This window comes from Parambassis ranga, chromosome 15 (genome assembly GCF_900634625.1).
Source record: "Parambassis ranga chromosome 15, fParRan2.1, whole genome shotgun sequence".
NCBI lineage: Eukaryota > Metazoa > Chordata > Actinopteri > Ambassidae > Parambassis > Parambassis ranga.
Window position 1 is genome coordinate 11,200,012 of NC_041035.1, and position 17,924 is coordinate 11,217,935.

Here is a 17,924-nt window from a genome sequence, read left to right on the forward strand (position 1 = left end):
CCTCATCCATCTGGTAACTGCTCAAATTAAATAATGAGATCAGAGCAATGTGGGGAATTCTTACATGATTTCCTCTGGAAACTCACAAGTTTAAGAAACTTTGAAAACTGGTTGATTTCCACTTCCTTCTGTTATTTACTTTTCACATCATAAAATAGATCAGATGCACACACCAGATATGGTTAGTGAAGCATATATTTAAAAAAAATAGAGACAATGAGCTGGAGCGCTTGGTCACAGTCTGATGTTACACCGAGGTTAACTAGTGTATATTTTGTGTATATTTCGCCTACACAGAAAAAGAGGCGACATACCTCTTCTGTAAAAAACTGTGGAAATAGTCTGAAACATCTTTGACAGTAAACAAACAGTCGTGCGTGTGATGCCTGAGAATTTCCCAGTAAACAGTAATGATCAGGCCCAGTTTGTGTCTGTTTGCTAACCATGGGATGTTCCCATGTTTAACATCCACGTAACAGAAAACATGACTTCGCAGTGAGCTGCTCAGCCTCCCCAGCACAGTACCAGAAACCAAAGGGGGCTGCTGTGTAAATCTATGTGAAAGTGGAACCCGTGTCCCTTGACTGCCATCATTTACAGTAACCGAGCCTGTGAGTAATGACATCTCAGAATTCACATATTAAATGGCCCTGACTCATAAAGCAGCACCTTCTCCATCACAGAAAACGAAACAAAAGCAAAAAAAAAACCATCCTCAGAGAAGTTGCAGTTCCCAACAACAGCTCTGTGACCAGCCTGTTGAATTGTTTTTGTAAAAAACATGACACTTTGCTGTAGACACCGTGTTTCAGCATAGCTCAGGACAGTCTTTCTTACCATTTGTGCGTAGGGGCACCATCTTCTTCAGCTCTGGACACCAGTTCAGCTTCTTCTCCTGCTCCAATGAGGCCTGCATGGCTCGATCCAAGATGGCGGCCTGAACTACCTCCCTGAAGGCCTGGGGAAAGTGGTTCATGGCAATCATCTCCAGCGTGTATCGGTGCATACCCCGCAGGTGGTGCATGAGGCCTCCGCTGGCCGTGGGCTTCACCACGTCATTGGGCACTCGCTGACGGATCTTCACCGCCTTCAGCAGGTTGGAGACAAAGAGGAACTTGGGAAGGAAGTTCTGACCCTGCGACATGGTGGATGGACGGCTGGGTGGGTGGAAGGAGGGGAGGAAGAGGAATGAGGACCTACCAACGTGGAAACTGGATGGAGAGAAGAGGAGAGGACATGTTAAGTCACAGCAGAGTACAGCGGGGTGGGAAATTTTCAGTGGAGATTCCCCTTCCTTATTAATTGAGATTCAAGACTCAACTTAATTTACAGTTTGTCTGGGGGAAAACCACCCATCACACAGGACCCCTCTACTGTGGAGACTTTATTTTTCCCCACTGGAGATTTTATTGGGAGAAATTAAATAAAAGTGCACAAAGGACCTCTTTGTGTTCTTGTTTGCTCTTTTAATTCTCCATTTTTTGATTTTGTCTTGATGGGTTTTGGAAAGTTTCCCCCAACAGGGCGTCCCAGTGTCCCACTGCGTTCAAAGACTTCCAACAATAAACTGGTGATTTCCAGACTGTTAAGTGAGGGCCACCCAGGGCTTCCCAAGGCTGCTGGGAAGGTCACAAGGCACACTCCTCCTCCTCGCCCTCACCAGTATTAAGTCTTTGTTTAAAGACAAGAAAATCTCACATCACCATAAAAAAAAAACCCTAAAGCAACCAGCAACACTTTCTGTGTTCAAATGTGAGGTCAGTGAACATTAAAACACCAATTTCACTCAAAATAAGGAGCACATCAGCACATTATCAGCACACAGGAAGTAAAAAGTCATGGTCAGCATTTAGGCCTGGAGTTTGGCTGACTTTTAAACTCCCAACAACATCCTCGTGTCAGCCAGCAGATGCTGTTCAATAAGTTCATACACACACACAACACACACACACGTATAGTGAGCTGATCGTGGCCTCTGTGCTGTGCCTTGACAAACAAGCAGCAGGTGCAACAACACAGTAGGCCATGCTAAAGGGCTAGTCAGTCACATGAGGGAGCAGACGACAGGAACACCTGGATGTCAGTGAGCAAACATCAGTTGTGCTGGCAGACTTCAGACAGACAGCGCTGGACGCTGCGCTTCCGGCTGGCTGGCTACATAAAAACACACAATAACATGAGACTTTGCTGACGTTAAAGGCTTACGTAATTCCAATGACAACTACCTTTGAAACAATGTAGCGCTGGATCGCGTCTCACGGCGCGGGTATTGATACAGTGTGGCGGCGCCGATGCTACATTTGGCTGTTTAAATGCCCCGTTATCCGCTCGAGGGTGACGTCTTTGTAAACAATGGCTGTCAAAGCCACTGTCGTGAGCAGGCTTCAAGCTTCCTCCATGTCCCCCCCCCCCCCTCCATAAACACGACCGTACACTAGTACTCAAGGCCCGAGCGTGATGTAGTCACCAGGTCTCTCAGCACCACTCCGCTCGGCGTGGAGAGACATGTTGTCGAGGCAGAGGCAGGCTGCTGTCTTACCTGTGTAATATGTCGGGGTAATAACAAAGCCTCCCGGATGCTCAGGCTAGTCCTCTCTCAGCCACTTCACTCAGCCTCACCGCAGCGGTACTCGGCGCCATTCAACCTTCTCTTTCCTTCAGTATCAGATCTATTTTGGAGTCCTCAGCCGCTTGCGAAGCCTTTCAAAAGACTACACACGTCCGCTAACGATAGTTTTTTAAAAAAAAGGAAAAAGTCAAGGGGATTTCCACACGGGGACTTTCCGTCTACCCATCTCTCTCTCTCTCTCTCTCCCTCTCTCTCCTCTCCTTCAGTTACAGAAAGCTGCCGCCAGGGGCGCTCCATCTGTCTGACTCAATACTGAAAAGCATATCCCACCTACTGAGCACAAAGGAGCGTTACTGAGGGAGACAGACAGGTCGCGTCATAGTCTATTTCATGAGACAGTCTAAGAAATAAATCATTAAGCTGCAGTGAGATCAGCCTCAGCAAATGAGTCACGGAAAACGAAACAGAACTCATCACTTGATAAAAATGCAGACTTTGACTGCAGCTGGGTGAGCATTTGTGTATTTGTGGATAAAGGGCAAGATTCATTTCTGCCTTTCTTTTTAAATTGCCCACATTTCCAGCCCACAGTCATGCTACAACTACAACGTAATAAAACACACAAATGGGGAGGGGGCATCAGATTATTTGGAATGGCAGAGGGGAAACGTTGTATAACATGTCATTCTGTGCAAACAAAAAAAAATCAATCCCTAAATCAAACTAAATTTTAGATATCCTCTAAGTCAGATTCCTCAGATGATCACACAAAGGGTCTTTGATCACACTTCAGTCACAAATAACCCACACTTCCTCTTAAAGGAAGCAACTCAATCCACTCATTTTTTCTTAATAACTTTTAAAAGTTATTTCACAGACAGTACCCAGCTTTCAAAGAACACGGTCAGATCAGCCACACTGTGCACCTGTGGGTCATGTTGCTTAAAAACCATTTACATTATCTACAACTGAGCCACCAGAGAGTCTCAGCTCTGTGTGACCGTGTGTGAGATGTGATTGCATGTTGTGTATTTTATGCATTACATTTAAAAATAAAAGCAGCCTGGATCGGAGTAGTTTTATGTTTACCGAACAAGACAAAAAAGTCTTATCTACCAGGTTGTTATCTGTGCTGACTCCACACTTTCCAGTTTTCCTTTCTGTTCTCCTGATCCTGTGTTGTGCTGCCCACCTATATCTATGCAGGGAACAGAAACTCTACTAATCACCTGACAACATGAATCAGCCTTATACCTCTCAGAGCTCCTGCCCCAGAGTTGTCATTGAGGATTATATTTGTTTGCAACTTAAACAAATTGTTTGATAAGGTTGTGGTTGCAAATAAAGTAGATAAAACTTTTTTTTGTTGGATAACATGATAACTGACTCACAACTTGGAATGATCAATATCTGTTTGTTGTGTGGTGAAAGAAAAACACCACAGTCAGTTGCACATGGAAAACCCCAGAAGAGAGTAAGTGGTCCACTCCACTGTTCCCAAATCAGCAGGTGGTTTAGTATGAGCCACCCTCTGTTCTAAGTTCCTCACTGTACAAATGTTTCAGGGCACTGCTGGACAACAAAACATTTACTTTCAGATCGTTTCTGAGATTGATGACACATATATTTATATCATACCCTCATCACCCTCTGAATTTTCTCAGAATTTTTGAAAGAAAGGAAAAAAAAACACATTGCCCACATTCATTTCCCACATTAAACCCTCTGTGGTGACTATAACCAGCTGGTACAGCAGTTACACTCACTGTATTATATTGAAGAAGTTACAGTTATTCCTCAACATGCCATTTGCTTTATTTTATTTGATAATCTACGAAACGAAAAATAGGAAAAGATATTAGGTTATAAAATACGGTGCACAGAATATACAATATGACAAAGGGAAAACTACAAATGGGCAATTAAACGTCTGAAGAATCATAAAATCATCTGTGTTAATAGTGACACTTGTGGCTTTTATGGGAATTGCAGTCAGCAGACATGAACTAATGAGCTGCCCGAACCTTGATTTGATCAATTCCTCAGATGTTTACCGTTACACAGCTGCAACAAGCTTACAGGCAATTTGTTATAATGTTCAGTCAGATTCCTGAACTGCTCTTTATCAGAAGTTAATCAATAGTCATGACATTTTCTGATATCCACACCAACAGATATATAATCACTCAGTGTCCTGGCTCATGCTAGCTGGTAAAGTGATATAGATCATGTTCACAACTGGTTGTGTTTTGGCTAGCTTTAAAGATATACTAAGTTTTACTATACTACATCACACACACACACACAGGAATTTTTACATCAGTATTTTTAAACACAGAACTCCTTAGCATGTTGAAATAACCTGAACTATGTCGTACACGCTCCAAACCTTACTCATATTTATAATAAACATTGATCTAAGGGGATTTTGTTGACGCCATTCTCATATTTTCGCAAAGGAAGCACTGGTAATATCATGTTCAGAAACATGCAAGAGGAGACTGACTCATTGAGACTTTGACTTATCAATAACCTTCACAAACTTGACTTCAACTTCTGTTCCTGCCTGGTTTTACTGTTACTGAACATCTGTACAGCATGTACAGTATCAGAGCTAACAAAGCAGCTGCAGTGGCACATGCTCTAAGCCATCAGATCATGTCTTCTTCTCTCCACCACAGTCTTTCCTGTTCCTCTATCTATTCAATGTATTATGAAGTATAAAATTCGCCTCTATTTAAAGAAAAATACAGCACACGCATGCTGATAATCAGGTACTTTACATTATTCTATAGGCCTCATGATACTTACCTATAACGTCCTCCAGAGTCATACATCTCTCATGTTCTGACAGTGTGGCCAGTCCCTCAGAGTGACTTCGGAACCCAGATCGTACATTAGGGCCCCAAAAGCCTCGGTGCCCCATCTTGATATAGGTGGCAGAACAATGGGGAGAACCCTAGGGAGAACTGTGAAGAGGACATCTCAGTGTTCTTCTGGCTCTTCTTGTCAGTGGAAAGCACCTCGAAGGCGGATCGAAACCCAACGCCCACTGAAAAAATCACTTACACAGCATTGTGTAGGGGGTAAAGGCTGACATTAAATTCACATGTTTTATTGTCAAACACACACACACACACACATTTGTGGCCCATTACACAAAGCACTTCTGTGAGAGTCCAAACTGACCTGAAGAGAGAGGCAGAGTGGATTGAATAGGTGAAAAATGCCATTGAGGCTAACATGCTGATGAAGTCTGACCTCTAGTGGCAGACCAGTGGAAACACAGGTGACACAGATCTAATAAAAAGTACTCTATACTGGTTACTTGAGTACTTACTTATTACTACAGATGAACAACTATGATGTAGCTTCAAGATGGAAAATTGATGCTTGTTTTTGTTTTGTTTCTTATTTGTTTGCACAACTGGTTTCTATGGATTCTTGCAGAATCCTGGTGACATGTTCCACATGCAAATATCTTCATTTGGTTTTGTAAAACAGGGATATGTCAATATGTGTACACCTTCTTCTACACAGTCTGCTGGTAGAGAACATAAGGCATGATTGTGAGAAATTAAGGCACAAAAGATGGATCAGAACCTCCACAGCACACACACTGTTCTCTATACTATATTCAACATTCTGCTTGTAATAAGTTGTTTGCCCTAACCAATATATTCCAATGGCTGCAACATGCAGCAATTCTGTTTATTTATTCTGTCTGCTTTACCTGCTTATGTGCACCATGAGTCAATTTGCTCTTGACTGCCACCTGCTGGTTGTTTCTATTGGCTTCCTGCAGAGCCTGTTTGTGGCCTTGAGGCTCACTATGACGCAGGCGATATCACAAATTCTGTGTTTCTCTGAAGCACAAACCAGGTGACATCAGTAGGAAGTATTGATATCATTAAAGACAAGTGAATGTGAAATATTAAACTCTTTTCTCATGTTTTACTCTTAAGGTAAAAAAAAACAATCTAGCCTTGTTAAACGTGTTTATTAGATTTGGATTGTCCTTTTCAGGCCTCTGGCATGATGTGAAGTTATTGGACAATAAAACATGTACAGAGTCAGTTTGGCTGCTCAGAATTACTCAAGTTACTCATTTACATTCCCTTTCTGACCGTCTCTCCTTCCCCACAGGTCTCACCCTCATTTCATTTTCTCTCTCTCTCCACCCAGTTTAGAGAGAAACCAGAGCTGTCAGGACATGCTGTGCAATGTCTAACCCTCACCCAGACCCGTCACAGGGTGGGGCTTTCTGGGTGCTTATCATGAGTTATGAGTCACATCTGTGTATTATGTATTGCATTGTGTGTGTGAGTTTGTGGTGACAAGCCTTGATGAGCAAATCTCCACACCATCTGCAACTGAGTTTTACAGCCTGATTCCACTGACAAAACAAAATGGCTCATATAGACGTGATTCTTTGGAGGTTTGCATTTAATTTTAATGTCCACCTCATAAGAACAATCAGTTCTCAAAACTGCACAATATAAACACTTTTTCAAAATGTCTTTACCTCCATGTTCCTCAAACTTTACCCCCTGCATTGTAAAAAACAAAACAAAAAACTCTTTTACAATCTAACTTCAAAAACTCTTTATTGCATAAAAATAAACAAACTACCAAAAATAATTCAAATTACAGCAGATAATCAGCTAGATTTTTTCAAATAGATTCCCTATAATCTAGAATATACCCATACAATAATAAGAAGAAGCTGGTGTTGAAAACAGATTCATGCTCATAATCAGTTACAACCTCTTAGAAAAGTTATTTACAGCCTACAACACTCCAGTTATATCATAAAAGAAGGTTAGATCATTTCCTCTTTTTTTCTTAACACCTTCTGAACACTTTCATAAAATGACTTGGTCTCGTTTGGGTGACAAATTTGGTGTTGATGGGCAAAGAGTCGATATAAGCAGACTGACTAGTTGTACAGAGCATTCAAGGATTCAACAGGAACATAGAAGACAGTAAGGCACATGTTTTACCACACAGTAATTCAGAGGATTGCACATCATCATTTTGAAGAGAATTTATTGGAGAATCCCAAAAAATATTTAATCTGAGGCCTCTTTTTTATTTCACTCCTATATAAAATGGACCCACTCAGGCTGTATTTCCACAGCAGGAACTTTCCCCAGGAACTATAGGATCATTCAGAGGAAGTATTAAAAAGTACTGGAGACAGGAACCATCCTCATTATTTTTTAATTTGCTGAATTCCTGGATGCCCACTATCATGTTTCGTATTATTTTATTTCCAGTAGAGTGGAAATATGAACATGAAAAAATGAGCTTATTCCCTTTAATACCAAAACAATATTTGACATCAGTATGAAACAAGGCAGCTCAACGTAAGTTTGGACCGTCTCAAAATGTTACAAAAAACATTTCTTACATTTACACGGTCTATGTTCACATGACAAAAATATTGAATAGAAAAAAGAAAATGGAAAATTTGATTCTGCTTTCATGTGAATTGGTGGAAATTCTTTTGAATTCTTCCAGTTTTGCGCAATAAAGGAAAGAAAAACATCTGCAGCCAACTCAAACACCTCCTCTTCCTCTGTATTATATCAATCATCTCACTGCCCACCCACTCATTAAAAGCATTATTAATGGTGCTTACAACACATCCAAAGACAGCACAGCTAACTCCCACAGTTACATCCCTTTGGTAATAAGAGTGATAAGAATACAAAACAGCCAAAAAAACCAAGACCGTCAGTCCACATTTTAGATAACATTCAGTTTCCAAGCATATGCTTCCCTCGTGCACAACAACACACAGAACAAACAACACACACTGAAGATTTGATCATAACACACAGGACAAAACCAGCTCATGGTAATGATTTATTTCGCATTCTGTGCAAAATTCTGGGTCTGGATTGCTTGACTGTTAATAGATCTGAGATACATTTAATGACTTCCTTTAAGGGCACTTGGGTGATGCTGCATTGAGAATTACAGTCATAAAATACAGAAAAATAAAAGATGGATATGTTTGTGAAAAAACCGCATGGTTAAAAAAGCATGACTTAATCTAAAATAGGCTTCTGTACATCAAAGCAACATCCGTGTCCAGAAGGAATTGCTTCGCTCTGCTAGTTTTTCTACATTGCTGAACAAAATTTCACTGAACTGAGCCACCACGGATCTTTGGTGAAATGTTACAGTGTAAAAAGTTCAATGACCAGTACAGAAAGTGGTCTTTAAGCAGAGCTATAGATGTATTTGACCTTTCCGTTGCCCTGCAGGTGATCCTCATAAGCAGGAAGGCAGCAGAAGAGGATGGCGCAGCCGATGGAGATGATGGTGGCGCCCCAGCCGAACCCATAGGCCCAGGTGTAGTAATAGTTGCCCTCGAAGATTAGTTCATTAAATTTGACAGGGTAGATGATCAGAGCGATGATTTGGATGATGACTGCAGAACAAGAGACCCACAGACAAGGTGCCATCAGTTTCACAGCAGCATCAATACAATATCCTCAAAACTAAGACTGGTTCACGCTGCCTGTTTACCTAAACCAGTGTAGATCACCAACAGCAGGTGAGTCAAAGGTTTGCGAACATCATCGAGCAAACAAGGACATCTAACAACAGCTTGGTCACCGGCCATGCAGCCGGTTGAGCAAATAAAGTTCCCTGACACTAACTAACAGCAGGGTGGTGAAAATGCCTTCACACCAGCATATCAAAGTCACATCAACACATCAACATCTGTGAGAGGGTTCTGACACAGACTGACATGACTGACAAACTGATAAAAATCTTATAATTACTTCTAATATTAAAATAGAATGTGTGCTGTATCAGTCTCAGACAGAACTTAAACCTGTCAATCACCTCTTGTATTTGAATCTGCTGGATGTTCAATAGAAAAGCCATAATGTTTTAAAGGCATCATTTTATTTGGATAAAAAGCCTAAAAAGCTGGTACAGATTAGGAATAGGCGATATCTTACTGCTGCCACAATAAATCCAAAGAGTGAGAATTTATAATGTAATTTGTAATGTCACTTGGTGACGTATTTTCTTGTGCAACGCATTATTGGGATACACATTTTAGCCTTTACCGCCCATTCCAAGTACAGAGTGCAGTAATGTTCCTCAGCGAGCTGGAACAAGTCTGCACAGAATACACTGCCAAATAATGACCCTTAGGTACAATTAACGGAAAATCAAGGTGGAATCTGCACTAGGACACAAATCAATATTATTTTGAATAATTACAGGCTGTATGATTGATACTTGAGTCATGTGTGAGTAATGAAATGCAACATTGTGTGTGAAGAAAACTCCCTCTGGCTGATTTTGTTTCATTCTAAATAAACACCTGTGAATCATGACGGGCTGTTTCACTTGTAAGACTGAATAGCTGTGTTGATTGTGTACCTGGCTCTGCCCCATGTTCCCAGGTACTTGGCATGGGGTGAGTCAGTCAGACAAACAGACAGTAGCAGCTGTTACCATAGCACAACAGCTCATGTTTTAATTTTTATTCCTTTTAATGTCATCGCCACTTTTCAGCTGTCCCTCCTTTGCTCTGACACACACTGTCTGTTACACCTTTCCCGACATTAACGTCTCACTCATGATCAGTCTGTCACCACCTTTCCCTCACGCACAAACACATGCCTAATGTATTAGGGAGGTTCCAATGAGTTTAAATTGTCTGTATTTTTTTATTTATACACATACTTTTCCTGTGTAGAATGTCAGAAAGTGAAAGTCTGCAGACCCAAATCACAAAAAAAGATGGAGAGTGTTGGAAAACTTGTCATGTCAAAGACGACATCAACTAAAACAAACTTTGTCTGCTCCAATACAAAGAGTTTGGCTTCCTGTGTGCAGTAAAAACACTGTTTATGTAGACTCAAAGTGATTAAAAATGCTGCTTGGTATAATTCACATGGTGTGTTCACTGGTGAGAGTGGTTCCAGTGAACACTGTGCACATGAAGGACTGACTTTTAACAACAAATGATAACCAGCACCAGCATGTACTTGATTTCTGAAGATCAGTAAGACAAATTCATTGTTAATACAGGACATGAGTGTGTGTGTGTGTGTGTGTGTGTCTTACCAACAATGATCAGCAGCACTGCTGTAAGAGTCATAAGACTGGGGGTGATCTTACACATTGCCAAAATGGACACTATGAAGGCGAGGATGAGGATGAGGAGGCCGATGATCATCAGAGCAGCCACTGCCTGGGCCCAAGCTGGAGTCCAACATAAGCAAAGAACAAACAAATAAATAACTTTGGAATTACAGGAACACAGGCTAGCAACACACAACATTTGTGTCTTTTATCCTTCCTCACTTCGGTTTGTTGTCACATTTTTTACCTTACATATCTATAGTGTCTGTCGTGAAGCTCTAAAACTGCATTTTACACCACGACAGGCGTCCTTGGCTGACGTCAACAGGGAAGGAGACTGTGTGCACAAACGCACCCACCACACCCTTCTCAACACCGTGTGACATTTGCTGACATAGTGTCTATAATTACGAGCGCTTCACAACACAGTTTGCAGTGAAAACTCATCTAAAACATGGAGAGAAGCTCTCTGGTAGGACACACTGTGCTTTGAACATGTTTGATGATCAGTCACTAAAGGGCTAATGCAAGTAACACTGACAGTTTCTCTTTAGGCAAGCTCACCCTGTACATTTCTAACACACTCCTACACCCAGTTTGCTGATACTGGATCTGTCCACACCCTTAAATTATTCACAGCAGTGTGTGTGTGTGTTCCTGCCCTACCTGCCTCAGCCAGGGGCATTTTTGTCATTATACACATATGAGACCAGTTGGACTGGTTCAAAGGTTCTCCCTCCACTTGCATTTGAGATGTTAATCAGGCCAGTTGTCTGTTAAAAGCAGCAGGTTGTTAAAATAATTATCACCTGCACTGAGGTTTTTTTAAAAAAAAGTTTGTCCTCATTGTAGCTGCTGACGACATCTGACCTCAGGCCATTTTTAAGGCACCCGAGGTGTGGTGGAATCTGTGAAGTAGACAGTATATAGTTTTGTTTATGATATAGGGTGGCTATGAACTATTAATCAGGGCACTGTTGTATTGTAGAAATACACTGTATTCCATCTCAGCTTGGACGGTATAGTTTGACAGGGTAAACAAAAGATACCAGTTAGATAAGGTCCGCATCATCACACATGATGAAAATGCACGACAACAAAGAAACACTGGCATCATCACTAGCTCCAACGTTTCACAGTTTGTTGATTGCTTAACATGATTACAACAGCCCAACATAATCAGCCAATCATACATTCTACTGCGAGTTTATTAAAGCTGCACTGTCACCCCTTCTAGCAGTGAGAGTAATTGCACAAACTGATGCCGATGTAACTATTACATTTTCTTACCATGAACTTTAGATTATTGTTTAAGAAGTCGCTGAATCTTTGATTTAATTTGTAGCTTCAGAGACTGTTTTCGACCACATATTTGCTGTAGGTTACTCCATCGCCATGGCTACAGTTGTTCCTCTCTCTTCTGCCTTTGTATGGGACTCAGCTCCAGCTTTACTCTGAAACACAGGGTGATTTACCTGCGGCTGGAGGGCTGGATCACCACTGCGTGAATCAGTCGGACTTTAATGTAACATTCTTATTATTCACAGTAGAAAGTCTGCTAAATGTTGTACTTGGTTTATTATGAGTATGTATGTGCTGTAACTGATAACTCTCACTTTTAGACACACACATCCAGAATTCTGATATTAACTGCAGCTCCCTAAGGGCTTCTGTGAATCTTCTGTGAAACGCAGACACACACTAACTCTCACACAAGCCTCAGCAGTGACAAATGTATTCAGGCTGCAACTGGAAAGATTTTTTTCTAAAGCTTCAGATCTGCTCTTACAGTCAAGTGTAATATTCATCAAACCTTTAAGAAGAAGGCTTTCACACAGGCAGCAGGGAACGACTCGACACCCTGTGATTTGCCTGAAAGGATTTTAATGGGACACCTCCTTCCCTAACCAGCAGCTATGCAGCTAAAAACACATCAGAGTTTTGATTCATACTACAGAAAGTGCAGGCTTGGTTAATATTATCACAGTACTACTTCAGCTAAGTGTTATATAGTAATGTAATGTAATAGTAATGTTAATAGTAAATGTTGAATATGGATAAAAGTCGGATCTTTTTCTGAAGCTAGACAATAACTTGAGCAACATCAGTACCATTCATATTTTAGGATTATAAACTAATTCCCATCACCATCTTGGCAATACATGAGCTACTTAATTCTTTTTCATCCCTGTGGTTAAGCATGGGCAGATTGCATAAGAAGGTTGTCAACCTGTCACACGAAGTCCTCATAACCTTAGTTGAATGCATTTGTGTGTTTGTCTGATTCGTTTTGCACTATACTGTGTCCAGCCCAACGATGACACAAGGCTGTTTCTGAGTTTGTCTTCTACTAAATGTGCATTTCAGCAGTGTATTGTCATGTCGCCCAACCCTTGGCAGCTTGGTTTTATGATTAATACCAGTCAAATTCAGGTTTCTCTATGTCCTGTCAGTGACGCCTTCAATAGCACGGGAACATGTTTGTTCCTGTTGTTCACTGAGAAGCTAGACTTCCTGGGAATACAGTTTTCCAATCCATGCAGGCAGCAGCCTTTCTTAACCTCCTACAGCCGTGCACACACACAGCATCTGTGCTGAGCATGTCTGTTTCCTCAGTTTCTAAAGACACTCACCCCCCCTCACTTCTTAGTCTGAACTGCAAAAATGTATCCTTGACAAAGCCAGCTGCGTTTGTCTTTTGTTTAGCTGCTGTAGTCCTGCTGGGACTAAAGGAGGGCCAGCCAGACCAGAAGCAGGGTGCAGCTCTGACAAACACTTTAACTGAGATGACACAAAACAGAAACGTTCTGTGATCATGCTGGTATTTGCTTCCGTCAGGACACACTGCCCCTCCTGCTGCTGCTGTCACAGAGCCAAGTATGATCAGACATCAAAATTCGAAAGAAAACATCTAAACTCAGCCTGCCTAATGATTATTTTAATCATATCCGACAAACGTTTTCTGCCTTTTTTTCATACATATAAAGTAAAACACGATTGTTTAAAAGGTTTGTCGGGACTGGCCCCAAAACACCTCCAAAATAAAAGCCCCAAAACCTTCATACTGACTAAATAATTATGAAAATATCAGCTTTTTTTAAGGTTGTGTTTTTGACATTTCACAGTGTCGTACAAACACTGATCCCACTGTGGAGCTGTGAGCTGTTAGCCAACCCGAGTGACTTCCACAGGCTCAGATAAGGACAACAATGCTGCCTTTGTTGCTAAGTAAGGGCATGAAATAACACAAACACAACCTGAGCAGGAGAGAACAAAAGTCAGCTCTGTTCACAGGTATGGATTAGACTATATTACCACCCTGCCTTCAAAGAACCATATCTGAGTGGCTGACTGACAGCCATCATAAAAACTGCTTTGCTTTTTATTTTTTGGGAATGTAGGTCACATTTAAAACAGTGAAAGTACACCAGAGGGTGGTTTTCTCTGTGAATGTCTGCCCTCAGATTCAAACATGGTACACTAATTTCTAAGTCAGTTTGTAGCTCTGTTGCTATAATAAATATATTTATAAGTCAAGCCTCTTCTTGGGACTTACTATTGGAATAATAACAAGAGAATAAATATTGACCCTGTGTGTGTAAATTACCATGAGCTACATATATGATGGTTGTCCATTTAATATACTTTTGGATTATATAATCAGGTGTCTGCAGGTGTAACATGAAGGAACAGGGATAAAGGGATATATCTTTACTTTTTATTTTTCTCTCCTGCCTCTGTTCACTTTGTTTTGCCTGGCTGGGAACTGAGATGCTGTGGACGTAGAGAATGCAGACATTCAAAGAAGGACGGTCTATCTGTTTTCAATGAGAACTTTGAGATTCTTATGAGAATCTCCCTTCATTCCTACTGAACTGGACAGACTGGAGCTACAAAAGCAGAGAGCAAAGTTCACCCTGCCTGACTGCCTCCTGTAGGCCCTCCTCCTCCTCTCAGCCTGGACTTTTTGTAGTTAGACCTCCCCAAGTTAAAAACAATGAAACATGTATCCAGGTTGTGTTGTTTTCTGTATCTGAACACTCCCTCTCTAGTGTTGTTATCTCTTAAAACAAGCACAGCGTGAATGGACACTTACAAAACTCCATAAGGGACCTGCAGTCCCACTGATCGTTCCTGCCGCGGCACTCCTCCCACATACTGGCATAGTGAGACTTGGCGTTCTCGTCCTCCACCCATCCCGACGTGGCGGCGATGGCGATAATGTCAAAAATGATGGCGAAGAGCAGCAGCAGGGGCATGATCCACCTGCATCGAGGGTAGGCGATCCCACAACGAAACATGACGGACGATCCGAGAAGAGTGTGTGTGTGTGTGTCAGAGAGCGGCGAAGGACAATCAGCGGGCACAAGGTGGAGTTGTAGTCCGTCCGGGCTGGTGTCTGGTGCGTCTCTGCTCAAAGAGCGTGTCGAAGGGTTGAACTGGCGAGATAGAGGCTGCCCCACCCGAGACTGAAATGCAACCTGGTTTAAGGACCTGAGGGGCCGGGCTTGTTTGAGTAATAAAATGTGGTCCAGCCCCAACTGTAGGCCTATCATATTACATACAGGATACAGACAACCGCCGGAGTGTAGTTTTATTTTATTTTATTTTATTTTTTTGTGTAGTTTTTAAATTTATTACAACAGGTAGGCAGAGGCTGTGCTGAGTAAGTGGGTAGTGAGAGGCTGCAAAGATAAAACAGAATTAGGGGGGTCAAATTATGCAGTGTAAGAAGCTGCCACAAGATGGCAGCACAGCTGAGGAAAGAAGTCCACAGAAGAGGAGTCAGGCAGGGCTGTGTGGTGCATCCTGACACTCCTACTCCACAAGATTTAACGTGACGTGTTTTGTGAATATATTCTTTAAAGGACGACTTATATAATTACCTGCTTTCATGTAAATATAATTATATTATTATTATTATTATTGATTACTGTTGTTAAAGCTCTCAGTGTAAATACGTGTAAACAGGTTTTGGTGATATACTGAAGACACTGATGGATGGGTGGGACTTCTGGCTCATTTACGGCTGACTGAAAACATCTGGATGTACAAAACGTATATAAAAGCTCCACGTGGACCTCCCACAAATGTTCATTAGGCAAGTTCGCCTGCAATGAATGAAAGTCCACCGTTAATGTGAAAATCACACTGATTGTACCTAGGTTGTATTTCCTGTGTTGTACTGTCCCTCCTCCTGTTATTGACTTCCATTGAGTGCTGTGCATCCAAAGCTAGTTTCTGTCAGTTAAATTGTGATGGAGATTGTGAACAAGCTGACAAGGAGAATATTTCAACAAGCTCAAAGCTACTGAGAATCCAACACTGTGTTCATGCAAAGAGAGTTTTATATTAAAAAAAAACATCAATAACTCACATGCTGTCTACACACCCGTCAAACAGCAAGGCTGTGAAACATGTCTGTCGATCTTAAACTGACGATGATCTGTGCCTGATTCACAGACACTGAATCACAAACTGATGTGTCTGACAGCAGCTGCAGGGAGTTAAAATCTACCCTCATATTTTACTTGTGATGCAAACTCTCAAACAAAAAACATATGATGAATGTACTGTTCATGTGGTATCATAAAATGCTGCCAGATGAGCTGACCAAAGTGTGACATGTGCGGAGGAGGAGAGACGAGAGACTGTGTTTATTATTTCTGGACAACATGAGAAGTCAATTTGCAGTTTCAAGATTCGTATATGGAACATGATTAGTGTTGAGGTCCAGTATTTATTCTGAGGTGGATATAATAAGTCATTACTCTGCTTAGGTGCTGCAAAGATCTTCTATAATGCTGATGTCCCTTTTTCTAAATGAGAATAGAAACTGTGACTGTGAGCCGAATATTTTAAATTCTGACCAAATATACAGACACACAAAAAAGAAAAAAACACAAATATACATTTGTATTCCGCTTTTCTTTCTGCTCAGCTAGCCTGCTATTTTATGCTTAGTTTAGCTTAGCTTAGCTCAGTTAGCTTATCGTAGAGTTTTTAGTAAATTTCTGCAAACATTTTTCTTTAAGGTCAGTGACTTTATACTGTTCTTGTCTTCAGCTGTTTCTTTTTCATATCTTTATAATATTAAAACATTTTCCACTTTTCAAAATAAGAGCTTCATCTTTCTAAATTCTTGACCGTTTTTCAGCAAATTAAATTCAGATTGCAGATTCTCCAGCAATTTAGAGCAATCCTTTACATCAGCGTTCAAAGCAATGCTTCAGCTGCAGCAATCAAACTTGCATTTTCTTCAGGAAATGCTCTTACATTCATAGCTACTTCGTTCAATACTATTTGTGATATTATTAACTCACCAGATTTTATGAATGAATTATTTATTTATGTTTTTATTTATTTTATGCACAGGTCCCTTTTAGCTCATTTTAAGTCTCATTGTTTTATTGTTTGTTTGATTTTATGGATTTCTTTGGTTTTTCTAATTTCATTATTTTGGGTTGTATTTCCTCAGTGTCTCCTCACTTCGCAAACCTGTGATGACATGACTATGATTGCTGTAATAACAGGGTTTCCTTGGTCCATATATTTTATCCTTTTCTTATTTCCTTTACATTTATACAAGTAGATGTGTGTGTGTATGTGTGTGTGTCTGGGAGTCTTAACCTATTTTATTTCTGTAAAGCACCTTGTGTTATAACACTTTGTATGAAAGGTGCTCTATAAAGTTTGATTTGATTTGATCTGTTTGGAAAAAAGTGTGACTGTTTTTTACTTTGACAGCTTTCCTCACATCTGTCTGACTGAACCTGATGACTCTTAACCTCTGTGTCCTCTCACAGAGAGAAGATGATCCTGCTGCTCCTCATCCTCACCTGCTCAGCAGCAGCATTTGAGGTGAAAGTGACACAGAGCTCCTATCAGGCAGAGGAGAACCATGACATCACACTGGAGTGGACGCTCCCCACAGACACTGAGACTAAGACTGAGGAGATTCATGTCTACTGTCACCATTTAACCAAACAGAAAGTATCAGGCCTGTATCAGGTCCATGCTGGTGTTGAGCTCTCAGAGTATGTGGATGAAGGTTTTTCAGGAAGAGGTTGTGGTTATGTGTTCCTGAGTGTTTTACTTCCTCTTGTTTCCCGCCATTGTAATTGTTTGCCCCGCCCTGATGTGTCTCATCTGTGTCTTGTTTTCCATCATGTGGGTTTGGGTCTTATGCTCCCCTTTGTTTGTATTAGTTCTTCTGTTATGCTACCTGTTATAC

The 17,924-nt window shown here is 41.1% G+C and overlaps 1 protein-coding gene and 1 pseudogene across 1 annotated transcript; both read right to left on the minus strand.

Annotated features, from left to right (window-relative positions):
- Window positions 1-772: 772 nt before the first annotated feature.
- LOC114446818 (tumor necrosis factor alpha-induced protein 3 pseudogene) lies at window positions 773-2,699 on the minus strand (annotated as a pseudogene).
- Window positions 2,700-8,691: 5,992 nt separating this feature from the next.
- LOC114446817 (p53 apoptosis effector related to PMP-22-like) lies at window positions 8,692-15,168 on the minus strand. The gene is made up of 3 exons (XM_028422612.1): window positions 14,787-15,168; window positions 10,673-10,810; window positions 8,692-9,011 (listed from the first exon to the last, which is right to left on the minus strand). The coding sequence occupies exons 1-3, from the start codon at window positions 14,989-14,991 to the stop codon at window positions 8,800-8,802; spliced, it is 555 nt and encodes a 184-aa protein (XP_028278413.1). The 5' UTR covers window positions 14,992-15,168; the 3' UTR covers window positions 8,692-8,799.
- Between the last annotated feature and the right edge of the window lie 2,756 nt (window positions 15,169-17,924).

Bases quoted from the DNA above. Each gene is read 5' to 3' on its own strand.
- LOC114446817 (XM_028422612.1), bottom strand. From the start codon at position 14,991: ATGTTTCGTTGTGGGATCGCCTACCCTCGATGCAGGTGGATCATGCCC. The intron at 10,811-14,786 runs GTAAGTGTCCAT...GTTGGACTCCAG, and splicing joins CAGGTCCCTTATGGAGTTTT to CTTGGGCCCAGGCAGTGGCT. The intron at 9,012-10,672 runs GTAAGACACACA...CTTGTTCTGCAG, and splicing joins AGTGCTGCTGATCATTGTTG to TCATCATCCAAATCATCGCT.